Source organism: Neomonachus schauinslandi, chromosome 9 (assembly GCF_002201575.2).
Source record: "Neomonachus schauinslandi chromosome 9, ASM220157v2, whole genome shotgun sequence".
Classification (NCBI taxonomy): Eukaryota; Metazoa; Chordata; class Mammalia; order Carnivora; family Phocidae; genus Neomonachus; species Neomonachus schauinslandi.
The window spans coordinates 83,802,967-83,821,522 of record NC_058411.1 but is presented as its reverse complement, the minus strand read 5'-3'; the positions used below and the strand labels follow the sequence as shown (position 1 = coordinate 83,821,522).

General features: G+C 37.0%; 1 protein-coding gene and 1 pseudogene across 1 annotated transcript in view; one reads left to right on the top strand and one right to left on the bottom strand.

Annotated features, from left to right (window-relative positions):
• UBR1 (ubiquitin protein ligase E3 component n-recognin 1) overlaps positions 1-18,556 on the top strand; it is a 150,696-nt gene that overhangs the window by 38,817 nt on the left and 93,323 nt on the right. Inside the window, exons 5-12 of the mRNA XM_021695652.2 lie at positions 6,581-6,711; positions 9,239-9,377; positions 10,964-11,026; positions 11,269-11,392; positions 11,711-11,818; positions 12,432-12,520; positions 14,764-14,862; positions 16,659-16,816. Coding sequence (XP_021551327.2) covers positions 6,581-6,711; positions 9,239-9,377; positions 10,964-11,026; positions 11,269-11,392; positions 11,711-11,818; positions 12,432-12,520; positions 14,764-14,862; positions 16,659-16,816 — 911 coding nt within the window. The remainder of the gene's footprint in view (positions 1-6,580; positions 6,712-9,238; positions 9,378-10,963; positions 11,027-11,268; positions 11,393-11,710; positions 11,819-12,431; positions 12,521-14,763; positions 14,863-16,658; positions 16,817-18,556) is intronic.
• Positions 7,022-7,437, bottom strand: LOC110585473 (annotated as a pseudogene).

Genomic DNA, 18,556 nt, shown 5'->3' with positions numbered 1-18,556 from the left:
AAATATAGCTTATATATACATACATACACACACTACACACCACATCTGGGCTCTTCCCATATTTTGGCTATTCTGGACATTACTGCTATAAACATTGGGGTGCATGTGCCTCTTCAAATCCGTATTTTTGTATCCTTTGGATAAATACCTAGTAGTGCAATTGCTGGGTCATAGGGCATTTCTATTTTTAACTTTTTGAGGAACCTCCATACTGTTTTCCACGGTGGCTGTACCAGTTTGCATTCCCACGAACAGTGTAACAGGGTTCCCCTTTCTCCACATCTTCACCAACATCTGTTGTTTCCTGAGTTGTTAATTTTAGTTGGGAAAGTAGCTTCTTTGATAACATTCTCAATTTCTTCCAGAATTATTGACCTGAAATCAAAAGTCATTAATCATGTTTGATGATAAAACACTAGGGTATTCCCATTATAGAGAGAAGACAAGGAAATCCATTGCTGTTGTTATTTAACACTGTTGTGGAAGTCAATCAAATAGACTCACAGAACAGACTGAAATACATCAGTATTGGAGAGGAGGCAAAATCGTCATGATACCTGGAAAACCCAAGAATGTTAACTGAAAAAGAAATAGAAAGTAGAATTTAGTCCAGTTATTGGTTACAGAATTCATATTAAAAACCATTAGTTTTTCTGTTTAATGTATTCAACAAATATTACTTGAATGCCTTACAAGCAATAATATCTTTTAGAAAATATAATGGAAGGGGCACCTGGGTGGTACAGTTGGTTAAGTATCCAAGTCTTGGTTTTGGCTCAAGTTGTGATCTCAGACTCGTGAGATCAAGCTCCATGTTGGGCTCTGCACTTAGCATGAAGTCTGCTTCAGATTCTATCACTCTCCCTCTGCCCCTCCTGCTAATGCATGCTCTCTCTCTAAAATAAATAAATCTTGGGGGAAAAAAAAGAAAATGTAATGGAAGAGGGGTGCTCGGCTGGCTCAGTCAGTGGAGCATATGACTCTTGATCTTGAGGTCGTGAGTTCAAGCCCCATGTTGGGTATAGAGATTATTTTTTTTTAAAATGTAATGGAGGAGAAGATCTCATTCATTATAGCATGAGAAAAAATATACTTATGGAATAATACTTTGGAAAAAAATAAATCTGCCAGGTCTATTTTAAGAAACTTAAAAAGTATACTCCAATAGGCATGAACGAAAGAAAAATCAGGAGATAGGGGCGCCTGGGTGGCTCAGTCATTAAGCATCTGCCTTCGGCTCAGGTCATGATCCCGGGGTCCTGAGATCGAGCCCTACATCGGGCTCCCTGCTCCGCAGGAAGCCTGCTTCTCCCTCTCCCACTCCCCCTGCTTGTGTTCCCTGTCTCGCCGTCTTTCTCTCTGTCAAGTAAATAAATAAAATCTTAAAAAAAAAAAGTATCTCTTTTAAAAAAAAATCAGGAGATATACTTCATTTTTGGATTGGAAGATTCAATATTACAAAAAAATATACAGTATTAAAATTTTTTCTAGAGTTAATCCACAAAATCAGTATTTCCCCAACCAGAATAATAGCCAAATACTCTTTTGGAACTTGACAAAGCAGAAGTTCTTCTGGAGAAATAATCTGTGAGAATTGTCAGGAAAAGCTGAAATAAAGAGTTATGAGTGTGAGTAGGTCTAACAGACTTAAAATGTACTAAAGAGCTGTAGTAATACAAATAATGTGACTCTTGCTACAGGAATAGACAGCAAAGAATGGAATAGGAAAGAGAATCTAAATCCAAATTGGTAGTAAAGATAGCATTTCAGATCGGTGGTGGTATGTAACTGGCTGCCCATTTGAGGGGAAAAAAGTATAAAGCTTGATCAGATAAATTCCAGAAATATCAAGGATTTTTTAAAGCTTTTTTTTAAAGAAAAGAAATTATGAACTTGTTAGAAAGAAATATGGGTAAATTTTTAAAAATAATCTTGAAGTAGATTGGGCTTTTCTAAGATTTTTCTTTAAATTTAGAAGCCATAAAAAGGAAAAGATAATAAATTGCTTCTGCAAATATTAATAACTTCTTTATAATAAAAACTTTGAGATTAAAAAAAAAATCATGAGATTAAATGACAGACCAGAAAAAAACATTGCAGTGTATCATAAAGGATAATGATCTATCATTAAGAAACCCCTGGTATTCTGTATGTTTGTGCTATGTGACCACTTGTGTGTAGTGTACTCCATTTTACAAAACTCAGAATGGAAAGAAAAGGAATTATATTTGGAGAGGTAAAATGTGTTGTCTTCTCTTGAGTAGAAGCATCAGAGGGCAACAGTATGGGCTCTAGAACAGGTGTCCTCAGTTTGTTTTAGAACCCCACTGATAGCTCTGTGACTTTGGCAGAGTTACTCAACCTTTCTACCTTTCAGCATATCTCTAAACTGGAGATAATACCATCCGCCTCACAGGGCTGTGAGGATTAAATGAGGTAATACATGCAAAGTGCTTAGCTCTAGAATTTGCCTGGGAGTATTCTAAGGGCCCAGTAAATGTTAGCTGTCGTCATTAGTATTAGTATTACAGCTCCTACTACTTTTCCCATTACCTTTCTTACTTCTGATACTAATAATACCTCACATTTGTATGTTTTAGAATTAACAGAAATCTTTGAAGCGAATTATATAATTTTATCCTCATTACTACTTTGTGAGGTAGATACAGTAGCTCCATTTTATAGAAGTAGAAACAGCCTCAGTAAAGTGACTTGCTCAGGTTTGCATTATCTAGTCAGTGGCAAAGTTGGACCTAAAATTCAGATCTTTAGATTCTGCGTTCCAGACGGTTTTTTAAAATCTTGAATTTAGAAATAATTTCAAATTTATGAAAAGCTGCAAAAATAAAAATAGTACAAAGAATAGTCATATACTTGTTACCCATTAACCAATCGTTAGCCTTTTCCCCCATTTACTTTACTATTCAGCGTTCGATTTTTAGATTGCCTCTTCCCTCTTACTCATTTACTTGTCCTAATCTCAGATGGCCATTCCTTCACTTGACAAATACTTATCAAGTGCCCGTTTCTTGATTAAATATTACCAAATGTCCATTACCTGGAATACCAGTGTAACCCTTTCAATTTTATTCTCATTTTTGTTTTAAGGAACGCTTTTAATTCTGATTATTTCACTTTTCTAATATGTCAAAATATTTTGAAATCTTTTGGCACGTAGAGAGTGATTTGTGGCTTGGTTTTTATAACCTGTTCATTCCATAACTAGTCATTCTGCAAAAACTGTCTTTGTGTTTTACTTATTTATTTATTTAATATTTTATTTATTTATTTGACAGAGAGACAGTGAGAGAGGGCACACAAGCAGGAGGAGCGGGAGAGGGTGAAGCAGGCTTCCCGCTGAGCAGGGAGCCCAATGCGGGGCTCAGGGGTCTGGATCCCAGGACTCTGGGATCATGACCTGAGCCAAAGGCAGATGCTTAACGACTGAGCCACCCAGGCGCCCCTGTCTTTGTGTTTTAAATACCTGAAGAATCCTTGGGAGTTAAGTTGACTCAGAGTTTATAAAACTAGCTTCCCTCCCTCTGCCTCATGGATTTCCAGTCCGTTTGGGGTTTTCCTGAATCATAGTGGCCTCAGAACACTGAATTTAGTCTTGAACTAAGCTGATCTTGGATTTAGAATTAGATTCAAAGGGTGATTGGTCGTTCAGGCTTATCCAAAAAGTAAACCTGGATATTTTGGAACTTACTGATTATCTGGAGGTGAAAGAAGGGCACCTGTGGCTAGCATATAACTAATCAATTCATTCAACACAAACAGTCCTGTGTACCTAGCGTTTTGTTTCATCTTTGCTTTGATGAATGTGAAAGCCATACTCTACCAGGTGCATGGCATTGTGCCAGTCATAGTAGGGATCTACCAAGTGTAATCTGCTCTGGCTGATACTAATCAGCCAATCATCCAGCTTTTGGCAATGTCTTTTGAAGAGAGGCCTCTTTCCTGTATATATATAAAAGCAGTTTCTCTCTAGTTTTGCAGTACATTTCTGGGTTAATAAGTTGGTTTTTTTTTTCCTATTTAGATTATAGCCCTTTTGTTTCCTCTCACTGACCTTCTTATTTTCTTTTTTCTTTTTTTTTTTAAAGATTTTATTTATTTATTTGAGAGAGAGAGAGAGAGCACATGAGAAGGGGGGAGGGTCAGAGGGAGAAGCAGACTCCCTGCTGAGCAGGTAGCCCGATGCGGGACTCGATCCCGGGACTCCAGGATCATGACCTGAGCCGAAGGCAGTCGCTTAACCAACTGAGCCACCCAGGCGCCCTGACCTTCTTATTTTCTAAGCGTTAGATGCTTTGCTTGAAAGTTTCTTATATACTTACCAGACCTCTTCTAAAGGACTTACTTCTGATTGCTATGGCATGGAAGTAATGAGTTGATTCTTTTAACTCTTCACCTCGGACTACTATTTTGAAGAATTTGAAAGGATATACTGAGCTAAAAAAAATACATATATGTGTGTATTATATGTATATATATATGAAATAGGAATGTAGTGGACCAATATTGCTCTTAGTACTTTGGCACTCTTTGTATCTCTCTCTAGTAAATGCTTCTGAACAAAATCTCCAGAGAGAAGGTGACATACTGAAGAGAAGGTAAAAATTGAAATCATAAAGCATTGGAGAGTGAGAAAGAATAGGTGCAAAATAGTAAAAATGTGTAGGTTAAAAGTTTGGTGAATGCAGAATGAAACAGTTCATTAGAACAGTCTGTAGCAGGTAGGTTAAAATTTAATATTAAAATCTTATATTGAATTTCTACTGGATTTTTTTGTCTTAAAGAGCTCCTTTGTTTTTTTTTCCTGTTTACTCTTTGTTTAAACAGCTTATTGAGATGTAACTTGATACCATATTAAAAAATTCTCCCATTTAAAGTGTATAATTCAGCACTTTTTGGTGTATTCACAGAGTTTTTCATCCATCACCTCAATTATAGAACATTTTCATCACCCCTAAAAGAAACCCTGTATCCATCAGCAGTCACTCTCCATTTCTTACAAACTCCCCAGCCTTAGGCAATCACTATTTTACTTTCTGTCCCTATACATATGCCTATTATGGACATTTTATATAAATGGGATCATATAGTATGTGGTCTTTTATGATTGGCTTTTTTCACCAGCATAATGTTTTCAAGGTTCATCCATGTTGTACCAGGTACTTTTTGGTACAAGTAATATTCTGTTGTATAAGAATTCATATTTTAGGGGCGCCTGGGTGGCTCAGTCATTAAGCGTCTGCCTTCGGCTCAGGTCATGATTTCGGGGTCCTGGGATCAAGCCCTGCGTTGGGCTCTCTGCTCAGCAGAGAGCCTGCTTCTCTCTCTCCCACTCCCCCTGCTTGTGTTCCCTCTCTCGCTGTGTCTCTCTCTGTCAAATAAATAAAATCTTTAAAAAAAAAAAAAGAATTCATATTTTATTTATCCATTCATCAGTTGATAGACATTGGGGTTGTTTCCACTCTTTGGCTATTATAAATAATGCTGCTATGAATATTTGTGTATATGTTTTTGTTTCAGACATGTTTTCATTTATTTTGTATAGATATGTAGGAGTGGAATTGCTGGGTCATATAACTATGCTAAATATTTTGAGCATCTATCAGACTATTTTCCGAATTGGCTGCACCATCTTACATTTCCACCAGCAGTGTATAAACGTTCAAATTTCTCTGCATCCTGGCCAGCACTTGTTATTATGTGTCTTTTTTATTATAGTAACTGTAGCAGGTATAAAGAAGTATCTCATTGTGGTTTTGATTTGTATGAAAATCAAAAGAGCATTTGAATGGATTTTTTAGCTGATTGATTTCAGCAAGCCTTTTGTTAAGGAGGTAGTGGTCTGGAATAAAGAGAACATGTTTTTTTGTGGGAGCCAAAGACTCAGGTTTTAGTCATTTCTGCTATTTATAGGCTCTTTTACCTTGGATGGGTTCCTTCCTTTAAATGTCGCTAATTCTTGGACATATGGGTGGCACATTTCGTTAAGCATCTGCCTGCTGCTCAGGTCATGATCCCAGGGTTCTGGGATCAAGCCCGCATTGGGCTCCCTGCTCAGTGGGGAGCCTCCTTCTCCCTTTCCCTCTGCCTCTCCCCCCTGCTCATTTTCTCTCTTGCTTGTGCTCTCTCATGCTCTCTCTCTCAAATAAATAATATCTTTTTAAAAAATGTCACTAACTCTCTCCCTTTCTTACAGAGTGGGTATGAGGATCAGTTGAAATAATGAGAAAAGTTTTTTGTAAGGTCTAAGGGATAACCAAATGTTCTCTGATATTACTATAATTAGGCTACTCAGGAAGGCAGAGAACATTCATAAGGGAGAGCATCACTAAAAAGGGGACTCTGTGTTCTGTCTCCTTTCCTTTCTATCTGTAGCACCAACTTGGCCACAAGGAATTAAGCTAAACTGATGTGAATAGCAACCCTCTTGAGCTCAACTTGAATTTGTTCCTGAAGGATGGTGTAATGAAGTCATTAAAATAATTACAAATTAATAACATTTTCTCAACCATTTATTTGTATACAATGTTAGTAGTTATATTTTTTCTATATTGTCTTACAGAATTTACGTTGTCCATTGAATGAAGAGGTAATTGCCCAAGCCCGGAAAATATTCCCTTCAGTGATAAAATACATTGTAGAAATGACTATATGGGAAGAGGAAAAAGAACTGCCTCCTGAACTCCAGATAAGGTGAGGACATTTTGCAAAAGGGAGAAATTTTAGCAAAGATTATAATTTATCGGCATTATGACAATTATGTAGAGAATTCTCTTTTGGGAATACTTCCAAAATGTCCATTTATATGAGATGCTCTGCACAGGCACTAACAGAAGGTAAGCCAAAAGAAGACCCTAAACAGGAGCTGCTGACTTTTGAGAAAGAGCATTTTGGGGGTCTTTTTTTTTGGTCAGAAAACACGAGGTGTTTTCACATTTTATTAGCTACAGTATAGACCCTAGAGCTGCTTCATTCCCTCCCCTCCCCTTCCCCCACCACGGGGTCAGGCCTTCCCAGAAGCCCCTGCCTTGGCTGCCTGGGCCCGCTGGAACTCCTGCTGCAGCTGAGCCAGGGTCTCCCTCTGTTGCTCTGACTGCCGTTTGAGGTCCTGGAGCTGGGATTCATATCGCTTAATTTCAGCTGTGATACAGTCCAGCCTCTTCCCCACTGTGGCCTGAGCCTCTCCCAGCTCCTGTTTGACCAGCACAGGACGCAGAAATTTAAAGACCATGTTGGACGCATCTAGCAGGGCCAGCTCCTCCTTCACAGTATTACTTTCTGTTAGTTGTGCCTCAAGCTTTGCCACTCTGACATGGATTTACTCAAGTCCTTCTGTAGCTGCTGATATTTCTCCCCCTTTCCCTGTAGCTTCTTCTGGATTAGCTCAGCCCATGGCGGGGATAAAGGCCTTTCTTTCATTATTTGGGCTGGGGGTCTTATTCTAAATGATTTATAAGGACCTAATAGCTACTCATCCCAGAAAAGAAGTAAATTGCCCAGTTTGATCCTGTCCTAGACCAACATCCAGATTCCCCAAGAGGTTTGTGATGGTAATAAGAAGATAGCCCTTTACCATGTGCTTTGATACCTAGGATTATTTCCCTACTAGTTGTAGGGATTTAACATTTTAAAACTAAAACCCAGCAATTTTTAACAGCCATAAGTCTTTCAGTGACAGATTTGCTCTTAACTTACAAAGGTACAAGAGAATTCCAGATCTGATATGAAGATACAGTTTGGGCCTTGTGGGAATTTTTCTATCCATGTAATATTAGGAATTTCACAAAATTGCGTCACAAATTCAAATACTGTTGTTCCTTTTACGGATTTTTTTTGTTTTAGGAGGAGAGAGAATTAAGAATTTTAATGTATAAAGACATTAAATGTATTGTTTTGACTCTTTGTGGGCCATAAACTGCTTGGGGAAATAAAGGTCATCAGAGATTGCATCCAAAAAGGCTTTAATTTCAAATATGTGATAATGTCAATTAAACTCTTTAAGAAACTTTGTGTTGTTGGGGTGCCTGTGTGGCTCAGTCGCTTAAGCATCTATTTTCAGCTCAGGTCATGATCCCAGGGTCCTGGGATCCAACCCCCACGTGAGGTGCCCTGCTCAGCAGGGAGTCTGCTTCTCCCTCTCCCTCTCTCTCAAATAAATAAATAAATAAATAAATAAATAAATAAATAAATCTTTAAAAAAAAGAAAAAGAAACTTTGTGTTGGTAAACATGATATAGCAATCTGCCAGCATGAAAAGGGAGAGTTGCTTGAGTTTGAGTGTATGTATAGCAGCACCAGACTTCAGATTCATAGATCTGAGTTTGAGGCCTTCTAACTGCTTTTTGGCATTGTGACCATGGAGAAGTTTTTTTTTGTTTGTTTGTTTTTTTGTTTTTTTTAAAGTAAGCTCTACACTCAACATGGAGCTTGAACTCTTGACCCCAAGATCAAGAGCCAGATGCTCTACCGACGGAGGCAGCCAAGCACCCCTGTTTCGTGAGCTCTAACAGGCCTGAGAAAATCTGCCTCTTAGAGTTATGAGTTGGATTGAGTATATTATAAAAGCATACTGTAAACTATTTAAAACTGATAATAACATCTGACATTTGTGTAGCCATGACAAGTGCTTTCACATTTTTTATGAGATCCTCACACCACTCTTGAATGTAGATATTATACTCTTTTTAAAGATGGAAGAGGCACTGTCATCTCAGCAAGCTTAAAAGCTTAAGCAGCCTGAGGTCCCTCAATCACATGGTAGTGCTAGCACTTTCAATCTGTACACCTTTTTTTTTGTTAAACTTAAATGTTCTATAAAACCAGTATCACTTCAAGTAAGTAGAAAGTAAAAGCAAAAACAAACTCAATAAAAATTAAGTGTTAATAAAATCTTACCATTTATCATTGCCTACCTGAAGGTCCTGAGCCTAGGGCTGTCTCCCTTTGCCGCAGTAACAGTAGTATTAAAAACATATTGCCACTAAACTGAAAGTAATAATTTACATCTGGAGGTAATAAAAAGATGAAATGGTATCAGGGTTTTTAAAATTTCATGGCACTGTAACACTTAAAATAACTTCCTTTATCAGTATTGCTGTGGTACTTTCTCATACATAAGAAACTACACGGTGGTTATATGTTATATATTATTTTAGTCTATTTTTCACATTTTCCTTTATTTGTTTCAGTATCTGAATATGTATCTTTTATTTTTTAACAGGGAGAAAAATGAAAGATACTATTGTGTCCTTTTCAATGATGAACACCATTCATATGACCATGTCATATACAGTCTACAAAGAGCTCTTGACTGTGAGCTCGCAGAGGCCCAGTTGCATACCACTGCCATAGACAAAGAGGTTTGTGAGCTTCATTTGAATTCTTACGCTCCCCCATATCAGCTTCCTGGGAGTCAGGTGTTGACTGAGTCCTTGACAAGTGCTCTTTTGTATTGTGTTAGGAACAATCATACTCTTCTTTTATTCCTTATATCCTAGGTAAATTGGTTAAAACTTGATTTTTCTGTGTATCGTAGTTGTAGATAAACTATTAGCTTTCTTCTTTTATTCTAAATAATTAGAAAGTTACTGAATATATTTGGCAAAAAGTAGTTAAGAATGTCTGCTTTAGTTTGTTTCTATAATTATTTATTAAAAATGGCATTCTAGGGGCACCTAGGTGGCTCAGTCGTTAAGCGTCTGCCTTCAGCTCGGGTCAGATCCTGGGATCGAGCCCCACATCGGGCTCCCTGCTTTGCGCAGAGCCTGCTTCTCCCTCTCCCACTCCCCCTGCTTGTGATCCCTCTCTTGCTGTGTCTCTCTCTGTCAAATAAATAAATAAAATCTTCAAAAAATAATAATAAAATAGCATTCTGTAATTATTGAGCATATGAATAAATGCATTAATTTTGACATTTTTAACATTATCTATTACAACTATTTTTAGCATAATACTGATGCTGTGGTTCGGCTTTTTAAAAAATATCTATCCAGGGCGCCTGGGTGGCTCAGTTGGTTAAGCGACTGCCTTGGGCTCAGGTCATGATCCTGGAGTCCCGGGATCGAGTCCCGCATCGGGCTACCTGCTCAGCAGGGAGTCTGCTTCTCCCTCTCCCGCTCCCCCCTCTTGTGCTCTTTCTCTCTCTCACTCTCTCTCTCAAATAAATAAATAAAATCTTTAAAAAAAAAAAATATCTATCCAAAGCAAAATGTGTTCCTCAGGTATATAGAGGGAATATTAACTTAATCCTTGTCCTTGAGAGGAGTGTAATATAGTGGAAGAAGCAGCATGGCATTAGTAATTAGTGTAGTGGTGCTAGGGCTTGAGGAATCAATATCCTGGTCACACCTGTCATCCACTAGTGGGTGCCAGGTGTGTTGTGGAACACATGTTGAGGAACTTGTAAATTCATTCATGGAAAGTATTTATTTTTTAAAGATTTTATTTATTTATTTGACAGAGAGAGAGAGAAAGTGAGAGAGCACAAGCAGGGGGAGTGGGAGAGGGAGACAGGGAGCCTGACACGGGGCTCAATCCCAGGACCCTGGGATCATGACCTGAGCTGAAGGTAGACGCTTAACCGACTGATCCACCCAGGCGCCTCATGAAAAGTATTTAAAACAGATAGCAGGATTTTAGTAAAAACCTAAATTATTATTATTGGATAGAAATAGAGTACACTATAGCAAGTGAAGAACTAACATTCTTGCCAAGCAGGAAATCCAGCATCCTAAAGTATATTCTCTGCTAGCGGTATCAAAAGTTCTGAAGTTTCATAAAGATGTTAAACATTTATGTTTATTGTCCAGGTATTGCCCATCTTACTACTTTTAGGCAGTTGATAAATGATTAATAATTAAGAGCTCATTAGGCCTTTGGGCTACATATTACTTATTGATTGGGATTGTCATTCTACTACTTAATTCTCATGTTTGTTTATAATTAGGGTCGTCGGGCTGTCAAAGCAGGTGCTTTTGCTGCTTGCCAAGAGGCAAAGGAAGATATAAAGGTAATTTTCTGAATTAGGGACAAAAGAGAATTGTAAGAGGAATTCATATTACAAGAGCCGAAATAGAATAATCACATTGTTGAAGTGGTTTGGTATCCTAAGTAAAGGTAGGATTGGGCCATTTAGACCCAGAGATTTGAAACTGTAAGTGTTATATAAGATTTTTTCTTGAAGAATAGATTACTTAGTTAAAACGAATTTTAAAACTAGTGTTTTGTTTTTAATATTCCTTTCATTTGTAGAGTCATTCAGAAAATGTCTCTCAACATCCACTTCATGTAGAAGTATTACACTCTGAAGTTATGGCTCATCAGAAATTTGCTTTGCGTCTTGGCTCCTGGATGAACAAAATTATGAGCTATTCAAGTAAGCATATTGCCTATTTTTCTTATTTCTCATAAAATAGTGGTTTTTGAAATAGCCACGAATTTAAAAATGTCATTGAGTATAAAACAAAATTTCTTTTTCATTTTTGGTTTATACATTTTGATTAATTTTCAGATTTGTATCTCAAAATGCCATAAATAATATTTTATCAGCTTTTGATTCTTCGATGTTGACAGAATTATTCTTGATATTAAGCTGGGAAGATTAATGTTAATTTTTTCACATGTTATTGTAGGAAACGTACTTTTGGGAGGAATATTATGAAAATAAAAGTTATGTGACTTCTTTTGTTTGTAGGTGACTTTAGACAGATCTTTTGCCAGGCATGCCTTAGAGAAGAACCTGGCTCTGAGAATCCCTGTCTCATAAGCAGATTAATGCTTTGGGATGCAAAGCTTTATAAAGGTAGGTGGATCTTTGCTTATGCTGCTTGCCATGAAGCATGACCTTAAAGTGGAGCTAATCTTTTTTATTAAATCAGTGCTCTTGATTGATAAGATATTGTACGTTAAGAAAAAGTTAACCAATCAATATGTAGTCTTCTGTGTTAAAACTTAAGGATACTTTTAATTATAGTGTTTTTTCGTTTAGTCAGGGCCAGTAAAAAAGAGTATGTGTATATATTCATTTGGTGCCATTATTAAAGCTATGTTAATTTTCATTTTTAAAATCCAAATGCAGAACATACAGTGAAAGGTGAGAGAAAGGCTTAAGGAAATGGAAAAGGGAAGACATAGAGTAAGAGTAATTTTGAGTGAAATAGAATAAAAAGGAATGGAGAAAGCTTGGGCAAGGTAGAGTGAAGTAAGGCAAAGCGGAGGGGCAGAAAGAGAGGGAAAAGGCTTATATATATGTATTTTAAATTCTAGCTATTATTGTGATAAATGCTACTCATATTTGAGTTCTTGAGGTCTGTTAGTATGTGAAATATTTTTATAGTATTCTGCCACTTCTAATAGCTGGAATGTTTTTTTTGCCTTGGTGATACTCTTCCACTTCCCCCAAAAATGATCTCTAGGTGCCCGTAAGATCCTTCATGAATTGATCTTCAGCAGTTTTTTTATGGAGATGGAATACAAAAAATTCTTTGCTATGGAATTTGTGAAGGTAATTGCTCTTTATAAATAGATATCAATAATAGAAAAAGAAAACCATTTTGGAAATGAAGTTGTAGAAACAAAGCAGATAATTATGAATCAGTTTAATTTTGTGATGTATTTCTTTTTTTTTTTACATTTTTAAAATTTTATTGTTATGTTAATCGCCATACATTACATCATTAGTTTTTGATGTAGTGTTCCATGATTCATTGTTTGCATATAACACCCAGTGCTCCATTCAGTACGTGCCCTCTTTAATACCCATCACCAAGCTAACCCATCCCCCCTCTATAACCCTCAGTTTGTGATGTATTTCTTTTTCAAAAGTCCATTCATTTTCACATTTGGGAGTATGGAAGCAGTAGTCTTGGAGAGGAGGTAGGTGGAAAATGACCTGTTTTTTGCCTGGACAGAGCAATAGGAAGTTATCACATTACACATGCATTCATTCTTCTTTATCATTTGTCTGTTTTATAACAAGTAAAATTATAAGAGTAGAAGTGACTAGTTGAAAGGCATAGCATGGGAAAGGAACCGATATGCATGCTAAAGGGAGGCAGGAATGAGACGAGCAAGAGTTTTACTTAACTGAGGCTAAAACATAAAGATAAAACTTCACAGTTTTTTAATATTGTTTTATTGATCTATTGTCTGTCCCTTACATTGTTTTATATATATATTTTGTGGAGAGAGGGGTGTGTCTCTCAAGTTAGGTAAATACATGACAGGTACTTTTTGAATCTTTTACTTTTCCTTGTACAAAGGTATCCAAGGGGCGCCTGGCTGGCTCAGTCAGTAGAGCATGTGCCTCTTAATCTTATGGTTATGAGTTTAGGCCCCAAGTTGGGCATGGTGCCTACTTTAAAAATAAATAAATAAATAAATAAATATATGTGTGTGTGTGTATATATGTTACATATATATAAAAATAAAGTAACATTAAAAGAAAAAGGTATCAATAAATACTTGTTTCCTCTAATTTTGAGTTGTAGGCAGTTCTGTAAAAATTAGAACAGGTCAGAGGTAGGATCCAGGATAGGATTAGAAAAAGAGAATGAAATAATGACTGTTGAAGGCAAATGATACTGTGGGACAAGATACCTGCACTTGCTGGATTTTACAAGTAGAGTGTTAAAAGTAACACATTTAGTTTCTTGAAAGATGGTAACAACTCAAGCTATTAACTCTATTTTTCTAAAACTCTTAGAATATTGGACCATATCTGTGATCTGAAATGAATTTTTTTTCTTCTACAAAAGCAGTTCTCTCTACTTAAATGAGATTATTTTATACCATGGTTACTTCTTTGTAGGAATTCTAGTGGATAAAATTAAATATGTAGGTCAAGGATCTAACACTCTGCTTGTACATGAGTGGATGTATTATTATTTTTGTTTCCCACTATATCAGGGTTGATTTTTGGCTGGTATGCATCAGTATAGTTAAGAAGTTATTTGCAGCCAGCATCCATTCTGTTTAAGGTTGGTTTGAATCTGATTGGTTGGTTTTCTGGGTCCTATCAGTTTTTAAATACTTAGAATATTGCCTCTGCCATATACCACTGCAGTAGAATCTGCTAAAGATTGTCCCAGATTCTGTTTAGAGAAAGGATATACGGAACCACCACAGTCCTCTATGACTCTTACGTGTGTGTGTGTGTGTGTGTGTGTGTTTTGTTTTTTGTCTTTTTATAGTTTTCACTTACAACTCTGCTAGATTGGGTAGCTGAGTTCCTATTTGGTCTTTCGTTTGTTATTCTCTGATATATTTTTGTTCACTATATTATCTTCCCTTTATTTTTTTTTTAAGATTTTATTTATTTGACAGAGAGCACAAGACAGAAACAGACAGAGAGCACAAGCAGGGAGAACAGCAGGCAGGGGAGAACCAGGCTCCCCGCTGAGCAAGGAGCCTGATGTGGGGCTCGATCCCAGAACCCTGGGGTCATGACCTGAGCTGAAGGCAGCCGCCCAACCGAGCCACCCAAGCACCCCATCTTCCCTTTAGAAATAGGAATTATAGGGGCACCTAGCTGGCTCAGTCAGTAGAGCAGGCAACTCTTGATCTTGGGGTGGTTGTAAGTTCAAGCCCCACGTTGGGTGTAGAGATTACTTAAAAAATACATCTTAAGAAATAGGAATTATAATACTTTTAATCATATGCATAGAAATAAATCAGCAGCTATTAAAATTGGGATTTTAAAAGTTTTCAGTAATTTATAATTGATTTTCCATTTACTATATTTTTCAGTATTATAAACAGCTGCAAAAAGAATATATCAGTGATGATCATGACAGAAGTATCTCAGTAACTGCACTCTCAGTTCAGATGTTTACTGTTCCTACTCTGGTATGTATTGATCATTTCTTTGCAACCTTTGCAAGTAAAACCTGTTTTGCTTTTTAAGAACTTTGCAGCCACTCTGGAAAACAGTATGAAGGTTCCTCAAAAAGTTGAAAATAGAGCTACCATACGACCCAGCAATTGCACTACTGGGTATTTACCCCAAAGATACAAATGTAGGGATCCGAAAGAGGTACATGCACCCTGATGTTTATAGCCGCAATGTCCACAATAGCCAAAATGGAAAGAGCCTAGATGTCCATCAACAGATGAATGGATAAAGAAGATGTGGTATACACACACACACACACACACACACACACACAAAGGAATATTGTGCAGCCATCAAAAGGAATGAAATCTTGCCTTTTGCAATGACGTGGTTGGAACTGGAGGGTATCATGCTGAGCGAAATAAGTCAAACACAGAAAGACGTGTATCATATGACTCACTGATAGGAGGAATTCTTAATCTCAGGAAACAAACTGAGGGTTGCTGGAGTGGTGGGGGGTGGCTGGGTGATAGACATTGGGGAGGGTATGTGCTATGGTGAGTGCTGTGAATTGTGTAAGACTGTTGAGTCACAGACCTGTACCTCTGAAACGAATAATACATTATATGTTAAAAAAAAAAAAGAAGATAGCAGGAAGGGAAAAATGAAGGGGGGGTAATCGGAGGGGGAGACAAACCATGAGAGACTATGGACTCTGAGAAACAAACTGAGGGTTGTTGAGGGAGGGGGGTGGGAGGATGGGTTAGCCTGGTGATAGGTATTACAGAGGGCATGTTCTGCATGGAGCACTGGGTGTTATACGCAAACAGTGAATCATGGAACACTACATCAAAAACTAATGATGTAACGTATGGTGATTAACATAACATAATAAAAAAAAAGTAAAAAAAAAAAAGAACTTTGCCTAGTATTGAATCAAATTAAAACAATGTCAGTACTATATTGCGCTAATTTCATTTGGAAAACTGAATAATAATTCAGTGGTATCTGCATGTGAAGTATACTTTAGTGGGACCCAAGGACAAGATAGCTTTGGAGTGGTAGTGATGGCATGACCATTGTCCAATAGTCCTGATCCCTGAAGGTGAAGTCCAGAACTAGTTTCTCAGATTCTAGACTAACTTGAGAGCCCTGTCTTTTCAATACCCAAACTACTTTTTTTGCTATTCTTTTATTCTTTAGTTATTGTTTGGGGGCAGGGGTATAGATTAAGATAAAACAAAGCAGGAGGAGAGACTACTCTCAAGCATTTGCATGAAATAGGTGCTGATATGGTACTGTATAGGCTTGGGAGGAGAGTGGAGAATTCTGCTTTTTTTTTTTTAATACTGCTACTTTTCATGTTTCTTCTGGAGAGTTTGGTTAAATATTTTTACTTTCCCATTTCAAAGGCCAGAGAAAAGGATGGAGAAGAGACAGTGGATTAGGAGTGACAGGGAGATAGTAACAGATAGTAATATGATAGAATAGATAGTAATATGATAGAAGTCATGAAGTGTATCTGTGTTCTACTTTGCTCATTGTGTGATTATCGATGGTGAACATTTATGTAGGTAACCTATGTGATGGGCTTGGAGTGTCCAGACAGGTGTTACTAAGGAGTAGGGAATTTTTACTTTTAGAAAATAACTTCTCTGAATTTACTGTTCTGTGAGACTAAGGACTGTGTTTGATGCATTTATTTGAAACATTTATTTAAAATGACTCACTGACCAACCAAATGAATGAATAAATTAAGTCCATACTATCATGAGTTAATAATAAAGAATATTCTTGAAATATTCTGCAGGCTCGACATCTTATTGAAGAACAGAATGTTATCTCTGTCATTACTGAAACCCTGCTAGAAGTTTTGCCTGAATACTTGGACAGGAACAATAAATTCAACTTCCAGGGTTATAGCCAGGACAAATTGGGAAGAGTATATGCAGTAATATGTGATTTAAAGTAAGTTGTTCAAGTGAAATGGTAAGGGTACCTGTTAATTACAGTGTGCTTATATATTCCATTTTATAAATAAACTTCCGATCCTTTTGGTTATTTAGAATTCTCCTTATAATGATGGCAAGTACAAAGAACTGTTAACTGTCTCATGTCAATAAATGTTTTAAGTGAAGGCTTCTTAGAGAGTTACAGCCAGGCTAACAAAGAAGGTATTGAGGAGGGGCCTGTTACAGAAACTGTGGGTCTCTTGGGGTCACTAAATGAATCTCCATCATAACTGCCATGCCTTCCACTCACTCTCACTCATGCACTTTGGTTCTGTTTCTTTTATGTAGTCTATTTGTACATAGTTTCAGATAATCTTCTTGATCTGAGTTTCTTTTTAACTCCCTTTTTCATACATACAACCAAATTATTAATGCTCATCAGGGGTTTCTTAAGTTTTTTTGCTGAAGAGGATGGAATTTCCTTTTAAACTAAAGTTGGAATCAATCACATGATAGATCACTTTTGGGATTGTTGGACTTAAAAGGAAGTAAGTTTCCATTTATTTTAGAATTGGTGAATATTATAAGGGTTGTGATATATCAAGTATTCAATAAACCACAAGCTTCAAAAAATTCTTTTAAATGGGCACCTGGGGGGCTGAGTCGTTAATCGTCTGCCTTCGGCTCAGGTCATGATCCGGGGGTCCTGGGATTGGACCCCCAGTCGGGCTCCCTGCTCAGCGGGAAGCCTGCTTCTCCCTCTCCCACTCCCCCTGCTTGTGTTCCCTCTCTCGCTGTCACTTTCTCTGTCAAAATAAATAATTAAAATCTTGGGGAAAAAAAAGAATATATTAAAACAAAATACATTTCATTTAGTTTACCATTTAAAGTAAAGAGCTTCAAGGTGTATAGGATTAATTATTTCTAGTCCCCAGGGGGAAAAAATCATTCTAATTTTGTCTACCTCTTTTAGTGACCGGTTAGGCCATAGAGAGGTGGAAACAGGCTTCCAAACTAACCTAGAAATAGTTTGGTTTGCTTAAAAATACATTTGACAGGGGCCCCTGGGTGCTTAGTTAAGTGACCAGCTGTTGATTTTGGCTCAGGTCATGATCTTAGGTTCGTGAGATAGAGCCCTGCACTGGAGGCTCAGCGGGGAACCTGCTTCTTTCCCTTTCCCTCTGCCCCTCCCCACATGCCGACCTTCTCTCTCTCTTTCTCTCTCAAATAAATAAATATTTAAAAAAAAGTACATTTGACAGATTTCTGAAATTATGCATTGGATCCTTGATATTACTAAGGAGAAAGTTTCCAGACCTTTTCAAATTTCTCAGTTTTTAAATATGATTATAAATCTTTCTCTAAAGTTCAGCAAATTATTATATTACCACAATTTCAGTACAGAGGTGGTAGATGAATTCAGTAGTGAATCACTATTTAGCCAGCGTGCTTCACAAATTATGCATAAATTACATGTATGCAAAAACAAAACACAAAATGCACAAAAATGCCAAATGGCTGTACTTAAACTTAACAAAGTTAAATCGGTGTATTTATTATTCCTTGGTCTAATGTACAGGAAAAATCTTTTTACCATGGGCCTCATTACTGTGAAATATTCTTGTAGCTGAGTTATTTTTTTATCCAGGGAAGTGGTGCATAATCACCTCATTGTTTTATCACATTTTATTTTATTTTATGTATTTCTGAATATAGTTATTCTCTACAATGAATAATTTAGAGTTAGCACATCCCT